This window comes from Myotis davidii, unplaced genomic scaffold (genome assembly GCF_000327345.1).
Source record: "Myotis davidii unplaced genomic scaffold, ASM32734v1 scaffold641, whole genome shotgun sequence".
Taxonomy (NCBI): domain Eukaryota; kingdom Metazoa; phylum Chordata; class Mammalia; order Chiroptera; family Vespertilionidae; genus Myotis; species Myotis davidii.
In genome coordinates this window covers 2,451,652-2,460,184 of record NW_006293232.1, presented here as the reverse complement: position 1 = coordinate 2,460,184, position 8,533 = coordinate 2,451,652, and the positions used below count along the sequence as shown (strand labels likewise).

The window sequence follows — 8,533 nt, the reverse complement described above, 5'->3', positions numbered from 1 at the left end:
TGTGCGGCATGTGGGAAGAGACTGGACAATAATCATGCACCTATGGATGAGGACAGTGGGGCGGAAGGGGGAAGGGCAGAGGGTGGGGTGGGAACTGGGTGGAGGGGAGCTATGGGGGGAAAAAGAGGAACAACTGTAATAATCTGAACAATAAAGATTTAATTAAAAAAAAAAGTCTATCCATGGAAAAAAAAAAAGAAACAGTTCCATCCTGGCCAAGTGACTCAGTTGGTTGGAGTGTCATCCTATACATCAAAAAGGTTGCGGGTTCAATTCTCGGTCGGGGCACATACCTGGGTTTTGGGATCGATCGCCAGTCCGAGTGTGTGTGGGAGGCATCTGATAGATGTTTCTCTCACATCAATGTTTCTCTCTCCCTTCCTCTCTCCAAACATATCAAGTGAGGATTAAAAAAAAAAAGGAAGCGGTTCCTTCTCTCTTGACCAGTGTAGACATACTGACCTTTTCTGTCTTAGTGACCCTTCTATAAAAGACAAAGAATCACATTTGTCTAAAAGTAAGGAAATATAAAAATTGCTTTTTTAAAAGTTTTTCTTTTGTTATTGTTTTTGTTTTTCCTCACCTGAGGATATTTTTTCCATTGATTTTTAGAGAGTGGGAGGGAGGGAGGGGAGGGGGGAAGTGGGAGAGTAGGGGAGAGAGAGAAACATTGACGTGAAGAGACACATCAACTGGTTGATTCCCACACATGCCCAAACTGGAGCTGGGGATTGAACCTGCAACAGGTATGTGCCCTTGACCGGGAATCGAACCAGAGACCCTTTAGTCCATGGGTCAATGCTCCAATCACTGAGTCAAACCAGTCAGGGCTATAATAATTACTTTTTAAAGCTCACCCTCTCCACAGACAATAGGGTGATGAAGGCCAGGTGCGGGGGCAGGCTGGAGGGTGGAGCAGGGTGGGGGGGCAGGCTAGAGGGGGTCAATGGGAGAAAGAAGGGGACATATGTAATATTTTCAATAATAAAAAATTACTTTTTAAAAAGGAAAAAAAACAAATACAGCTCACCCTCTCCAAGAGCTCCAATCAATGGTGAAGATCTTTTAAATCAGTATAATTTATCCTGTATTCTAATAGCCTTTCTGACTCCCCAGTGATGGCAACACAACTGAATGAGATTCACTAAGGGAGTTTCTTAGGTCTTCCTCTGTTGAAATTTACAAATAACTGCTAGATAATCATTTGTTATCTATACTCACCATCCAGAATAGACATATTTCTAGATGTTGATGTAGAGGCCTTTGAATTTCTGCTTCGAGTAGAAGTCTGCAGACCAGTGCCTGCTGTGAGAATAATGAGCGTCAACATACAATCACATCAGCAGCCAAGGTTTTTTTGAAACACCAAATTAAATCTTTATAAAGTTATGTCAAAACATAACTTCCTTCTAAAAAGCCAAAGGCATATACAAGAAGAAACATCTAGAGTTTGTTCAGTCAATTTTCAGAAACTACATACTTCTACCACATCTGGCTAATACTCTTCCAATTAAAATTTAAGAAAAATTTCTCTAAATGTAAGGAAAATGATCAGGATTATCACTAAAACATTAAGATTTCTCTCCCTGGATATTTTTAACTAAAGTACTATCCATTTTTCCTATGAAAAAGTATGTAGTAAATATAATGTTTAAATATTCCTAGGGATGGATTTACATAATGCATCATGAGGTCACTGGATGACTATATTCTATTGTTTGGACTACTCAGTGACAATAGTAAAAACAACAGTAAACAAAAGTCACATTAAACACAATGATGGCAATTAATGTTAGTAATTGCTTTAAGAAATCAAATTGTATTTGGGGTGGAGTTTTTTCCAAACAAATTTTATGAAGCCACTTGAGGGTGGGCATCTGTATCTATGACAGTAACAAAAATAATTTTTCTGATCTGGAATTTTCTTCCTGCTGCTATGTCATTAGCTAGCCATTTTCCTCAACAGCACATATTTGCCTCACTATTCCTTTGTACACATAAAAAAAAAAATAAGACATCAAATGTACCCAAAGGTGCTATGTGAAAAATACAGTGTTCTTTTTTAAAAAAACACGTTATTTAGAGCAATTAAAACCCTTTGTGCATACAGCCATTAAAATTTATTTAATTAAAATGTTCATGTCAGAACTACATTAAAGTTGAGTTTATGCATTATCAAAATAAATTGTCAGAAGACTATGTAACTCACTTATACCAACAGGAATATAGTACTATATTTCCCACTCAAGGGCCGAGTCTAAACGTGTGCAAAGACTATCCTCAGTGCTAACCTCGTCCTCTCTGAGACCCTCCTCTTGACACTGAATTCTGCCCTCTTCCTCCTCTTCGGCCTCTTCCTCGGCCTCTTCCTTTGCTGGCTGATGCTGTGCTGCTATCATCAGAGTCATCAGCCATCTGTTCTGCCAAATCTACACTCATAAAGTCATCGGCACTCATAAAGGCGGAAGCAGAGTCCTCTGCCTGAGATCTGAGGGCTCTGGCCCTACTCATGGCCTGAGAGAATAACAAGGAGAAGTTACACATTAGTAAATAATGCAGCATCCTAAAAGTCATTAGTCTGGCCATTCAAATGAACATTTAATATTGAATAACTGTCTATGCTATTATTTTTCACTAACTCTTTATACGAGTAGAAAGCAAGAAAACCTCTTTCCCCCATCAGTCAGATTCATAACCTATAACTTGTCAGATCAATTTATAATACTACCTGCAAAATGAGATCTCTTGAAAGGTTTACCAAGAAAGATAAAATTTCACAGAATCTAAACTGTCAGAACTGAGAGACATATTGCCAATGCCCCTAATTCAACACCACCATTTGTAAGAGACTGTCACCCTTTGAGCTACCTTGTACAATGGGCTCAATAAATAACAAGAAAAAAATCACAAACAATAGCTGATATTTCTGGATGACAAAATTTTAGGATGCTTTTGCTTTCTTCCTTATTCTTAAATATTACAACTATTCTACAATATACTTTTTCTAAAATATTACATTTGCAATCAGAAAAACATGAGCAATATCTCATAAATGTATAACAAGAATTAAATAAAATATAGCAATTGAAAGCCTGGAGAAAGAATGAAAATCAAGAATATACCACAAATTTTAATTTGATAAAAAACTGTCTACAGACTGACAGCTGTCAGGGAAGGTGGGTTTCAAGGTGGGTAAAAATGGTGAAGGGATTAAGCAACAAGGAAGGGAAGGGAAAAGAAGGAAAGGGAAGGGAAGGGAAGGGAAATAAACTGTTTAGATAGACACATTTGAGACTTAACAAAATGTGCCGAAATGAAAACAGATTTTCTTATTAAAAGTAGAATAAAAGCAATGCTGCCTTGATCTCCTCTCTGAAGCCAAACAAAATTTAACAAGGAGAACAAAAACAAAACACAATACATTTTCACTAAAATAAAAATATAGTTCTAATGCTGAAATACAAAATCTATGAAGAGTTGATGGATATGGTGAATATGTGACCTGGCAAAGGGAGAAAGTTGAGAAGAGTGTTAGGAGTGTAGAGCTCTCCAACATTGATTATATATATCAAGAGACCATAACAACAGTTTCTCTTACTTGGAACGATAAATTCTGGGTCTAAAAGAGGTGGTGATAGGGGCAGAAATAGAATAGAATGTTAGGGAACCAGCTAGAACTGTAAGAAATATTAATCATGCTCTGTTAACCATGATTGTTTTATTCTGATTAAAGAAGGTGCATTTTAACCTGGCTGCATCTGCACTCGGGACCTGGGAGCTCACCTGGAAATGCAGCCCTTCCTCCCTTTTTGGAGCTGCCTATTATCATGGAAAGATGAACAACTTTGCAGCAGAAACCAGACTCGCCAGCCTTTTGAAGGCCCCAGGCTTTGCAGATCACTAAGCCCTGTGAAGACCCCAGCCCTTTGCATGTCTGTAAACTGCCCATTTGCCCTTTTGCCTACTTCCTTTTGTACTTCTACCAATATAAGCAGCTGCTTATGGTGGGGTGCAGAGCAGATTTTTGTGGAGGACCTGCTGCTCTCCTGTGCTGCTGGCAGTATTGGAATAAACACTCCCATATGATTCAACCCTGTCTCTGCTTAATTGGCTCACGTAGTGACAGTCAGCACAGACCCATTGTTTGTCTGGTTACAGTGGCTAGAGCATTTCCAAGCTCTCGGGGAGGCCATGAAATAAGGAGAGACAGAACTAAATGAGGAGATGAGAACAAAGCAGGCAGGGTAGAAAGAGGAGGAAGTGGATGTTTGGAGGGGGAAGTAATACAGCTTCATAATGATGATCTTAGCTGACGTGAAATAACAGCCAAATCATTACATGAAGGACTCCTTATGATGTCATAACACAAAAGGAAAAAAACTTCAGAAAATACAACAAAAAATGTTTTTAAATAGTAGAAAAATATTTCAAATCATCTTTCTTATCCCAGCTGAAGTACAGTCAATCCTCATTCTTGGATTCCGTATTTGCAAATTCACCTATTTGCCAAAATTTACTTGTAATCCCAAAACTACATTCCTGATACTTTCAGGGTCATTCATGGACATGTGCAAAGTAGGGAAAATTCTAAGTCTGACATACAGGTACACAGAAGAAGTCAAACAAAGTGACAATCGGCCCTTTTGTTTCAGCTCTTGTACTTTAAACAAGTGTCTGCTGTAAACATAAAATAATTGAAACCTGTAAAGTATTTTTGTGAGTTTATATGAGCCAAACTATCGACAACTGCCGGGAAGCAGAATATCAATGGACTGGGATAACGCTCTGGAGAAGGGCAGTTTTTCTCCTTGTTTTATACATTACAATCGAAAGAGGAGATGTAAGTGGGTTACATGAAATCCACTGGTGATAGATTAGGAAGGCGGGAGAAAGCAAAGTGGGGAAACCTCTGGGATTGGATTAAAAGTAAAATGATAGACACGTACTTCTTTTACTTAAGTGGGTGCAGGATAGTTAACAGTCAACAATTAACATGGTAACAATAACAATGTAGGAATTTATGGTCTCTGTCCTGGCATCCAGAAGCATTTGATTATGCCCCAAGGGGTCCAGAAAAAGGGAAGTTACAAGTTACCCAGACATTTCATAGGTGTGTTATCTTAGATGCAAAAAGACAATAGGCTCAGTTAAGGTATAGTTTGACCTTGTCAATGAAGATACTGGCCTAGGACCTAACTGCCCACCATAACTGCTTTTAGTTAAAGTTTTAATTTCAGACCATCCTTGTGGTTACTTTAGGTCTTAGAGTTTGCAAGACTGCCAGGCATGTCAGGTTAGCACGTGGCCCCTTTTGTCCTGAGTTATAGGGCTCTTGGCCATGAGTTCCATGTTAACAAGTCAAGAATGTATATTAAAATGGTGCCTTTAAACAGAAACACATATGAAAAGGTTATATATTATTAAGCTGATGAAAATGTTGTAACCAGTGGCTGGCAGGAACCTAATCCTGTATTTCCCCTCAAAGAAATTGCTCAGTGTTCACTAATTTAGTGTTTACAGTGACTTTCTATAACATAACTACCACAAATAATAAGATTCAGATGTACATATAAAAAAGTAGATTTAAAAGAAAAAAAGGGGACCTAATTACATAATTAATAAGCTAGATCTAATTGATATGTGCTGAACTATATACTCTAAAAATAACATACTTTTCAAGATTCCATAAACTGTTTTAAGTAATATATAATGGGTGCTAAAAAAAATCAATAAAGTCTAAAGAGTAATAACCATGCAATAAAATTAGAAATTAATAATAGCAAAACAAAACCCCTAACTCCAAACTGAAAAACAAAACTAAAATTCAATAATATCTAGAATATAATGGCAATAAAAATACTGCATATCAGAACAAATAAAAACATTAAATTATTAAATTAAAGCAAAGAAATGCAATGGAGGAAACAAAGATCCAAGAAAAATTAAAAGAATCATGATAAAATATTATGCTCAATTCTAAGTAATTTAGAAAATAAATGACCTAAACTGAGCCAAAAAAAGACAGCTTCAATAAACTAATTATCAAAAAAAATTAGCAAAGAAAATTGCTAAAAGAACTACATTCCCAAAAAAACAACCAGAAAATTTCACAAGTAAACTCTACCAAATCTTCAAAGAACAGATAATTCCACTGCTATTTAAATAGTCCCAGAGTATACAGAAAGTTTCCAATTTCTTTTTATAAAGCCAGCAGAACATGTTATTAAAAACTGATAAAGGATTGCATGTACAAAAAGAAAATTACAATATCTTACTTATGAATATTAAAGCAAACAAAGAGCATCAAGAAGCTTATGGAAAGACCAATACACCCATTACCAGGAGGTTCACAAAGTGGTATTGAGGATGGGTTAATAATAGGATATGTATTATAATTCACCACATTAGCAGAACATAGTAGGGGACCCCCCCGCCGCTGATGCTTATCTCCACAGATGCCATAAAGTCATTTAGTTCATCACTCATTCTGGATTTAAACAAAGAAAGGAAAAAAACAACTCTCAGGAATGGTGGATACTCTTTTACATGACAAAAACCCTAAATATGCTACAAATACACACACAGCATGCACAGAGTACTCTTACAATTCAATTAGAGAAAGACCAATGCCCTAACCCTCTCCCCCGCAAAAAAAATTCTAGGCAAAGAACATGACTTGATATTACCACTTGAAAGAAGATATCAACCCTGCCTCAAATTCAGATAGAATGTAAGAAAACAGAGGCCAGATAAACTATGGACTGTGGATCAGACTAAGAATACTTTTTATATTTTTAAAGGACTGTAGGAAAACCAAGATGGCGGCATAGGTAAACACCTGTACTTGCTGCCTCCCACAACCATATCAAAATTACAACTAAAATACATGACAACTATCATCCAGAACCGTGGGAAACCTGGCTGAGTGGAAGAACTACAATTAAAAGAATAAAGAAGAAAGAGCATTGAGACTGGTAGGAGGTGTGGAGGCGCGGAAGGGGCTGGCACCTGCGTGTGTGGCTTTTTAATCAGGGGAGAGATACAAGCTACCACGTGCTCTGAGCTCCAGTGCTGGGCGAGACTTTGGGGGACCCAGATACATAAAGGGAGAAACTGGACTGTCTGGCATTGGGGCAGGAACGCGGCAGGGGCAGTTTTCTTCCAGACGGAGGTGCGCGCAGCAGCGGTTGGACCTCTACGGTGCAGGACTGACTGGCAGCCGTTGCTGTTTGCTCTGCCCTTGAGACTCCCTGAGACCCCACCCCACCCAATTTACAACCCTACCCAAGATGTGCACAGCGGCTTTTGCATATTAATGGCCTATCATTTCTCAGCCTAAAACCTGTCAAACTGCTGCTGGGTCAGGGAGCTCCAAAGCTATCTAAATAAGGCAAAGGCCAGGACTGCAGCAGCATGCACTGCTTCACAGCTGGACCTCATCTGGGCACTTCCAAACCTCATACAAAGAGGAGGAATCTGCCGATCTCTCTGTAGCTCCTGCTGTGTGGCCCTAGGCACTGGCTGACTTTGTACCTCCTTCGAGATCCAAGAGCCAGTGTACTCGGTTGTCAGTGTGAGACCATACCAGATTACAACTCTTCACATCCATAAGTGACACACTCAAGGGGCAGATTCAGTGAGCACCAAAGCCCCACTGAAGCAAGTCCTGTCCCATCAGGGTGTCTCCTGCGCAACAGATCTTCCATTGTTGACACAGCTGGTCATCACAGCCAATTGGTCTGGAAGTAAACAAACACAGGGAAGCAGCCAAAATGCAGAGACAAAGAAACATGTCACAAATGAAAGAAATGGAAAAAAGCAAACTACTGGATATAGAGTTCAAAACCACAGTTATAAGGTTACTCAAGAATCTTCTAGAAAGCTCCGAGAAACTTAGTGAGACTTTGAGAAACTTAGTGGAATCCAAAAATATGAAGATAATTTAAGGAGCCTCTGGAACAACTTCAAGCATACCAACATCCAAATTATGGGGTTGCCAGAAGAAGAGAGAGAGCAAGATATTGAAAACCTATTTGAAGAAATAATGACTGAAAACTTCATGAATCAGTCAAAGGAAATAGATATACAAGTTCAGAAAGCACAGAGTCCCAAACAAGATAAACCCAAAGAGGCCCACACCAAGACACATCATAATTAAAATGTAAAAGGTTAAAAGCAGCAAGAGAAAAGCAAAATCAGTTATCTGCAAGGGAGCCCCGTAAGGCTGTCAGCTGATTTTCCAACAAAAATTTTGCAGGTCAGAAGAGATTGACACAAAATATTCAGTTTCAGAGCATTATGCTAAGCAAAATAAACCAGTTGGAGAAAGATAAATATCACATGATCTCACTCATTTGTGGAATATAATGAACGGCATAAACTGAGGAACCAAAATAGAACCAGAGTCATAGAAGCATCGAACAGACTGTCCAACCAATGAGGGAAGGCGAGGTGTGAGGGAGTAAAAGATCAACCAAAGGACTTGTATGCGTGCATATGAGCAAAACCAATGGACACAGACAGGGTGGGGGGT

At 38.6% G+C, this 8,533-nt stretch overlaps 1 protein-coding gene across 2 annotated transcripts in view; it reads right to left on the bottom strand.

The window, feature by feature from the left end:
• The window catches only part of MRE11A (MRE11 homolog A, double strand break repair nuclease), a 73,889-nt gene that overhangs the window by 15,712 nt on the left and 49,644 nt on the right, over positions 1 to 8,533 (bottom strand). For both annotated transcript variants that reach the window (XM_006766868.2, XM_006766869.2), the window contains 2 exons: positions 2,292 to 2,514; positions 1,222 to 1,305 (listed from right to left, as the gene is read on the bottom strand). In XM_006766868.2, the coding sequence (XP_006766931.1) occupies positions 1,222 to 1,305; positions 2,292 to 2,514 (307 nt within the window). The remainder of the gene's footprint in view (positions 1 to 1,221; positions 1,306 to 2,291; positions 2,515 to 8,533) is intronic.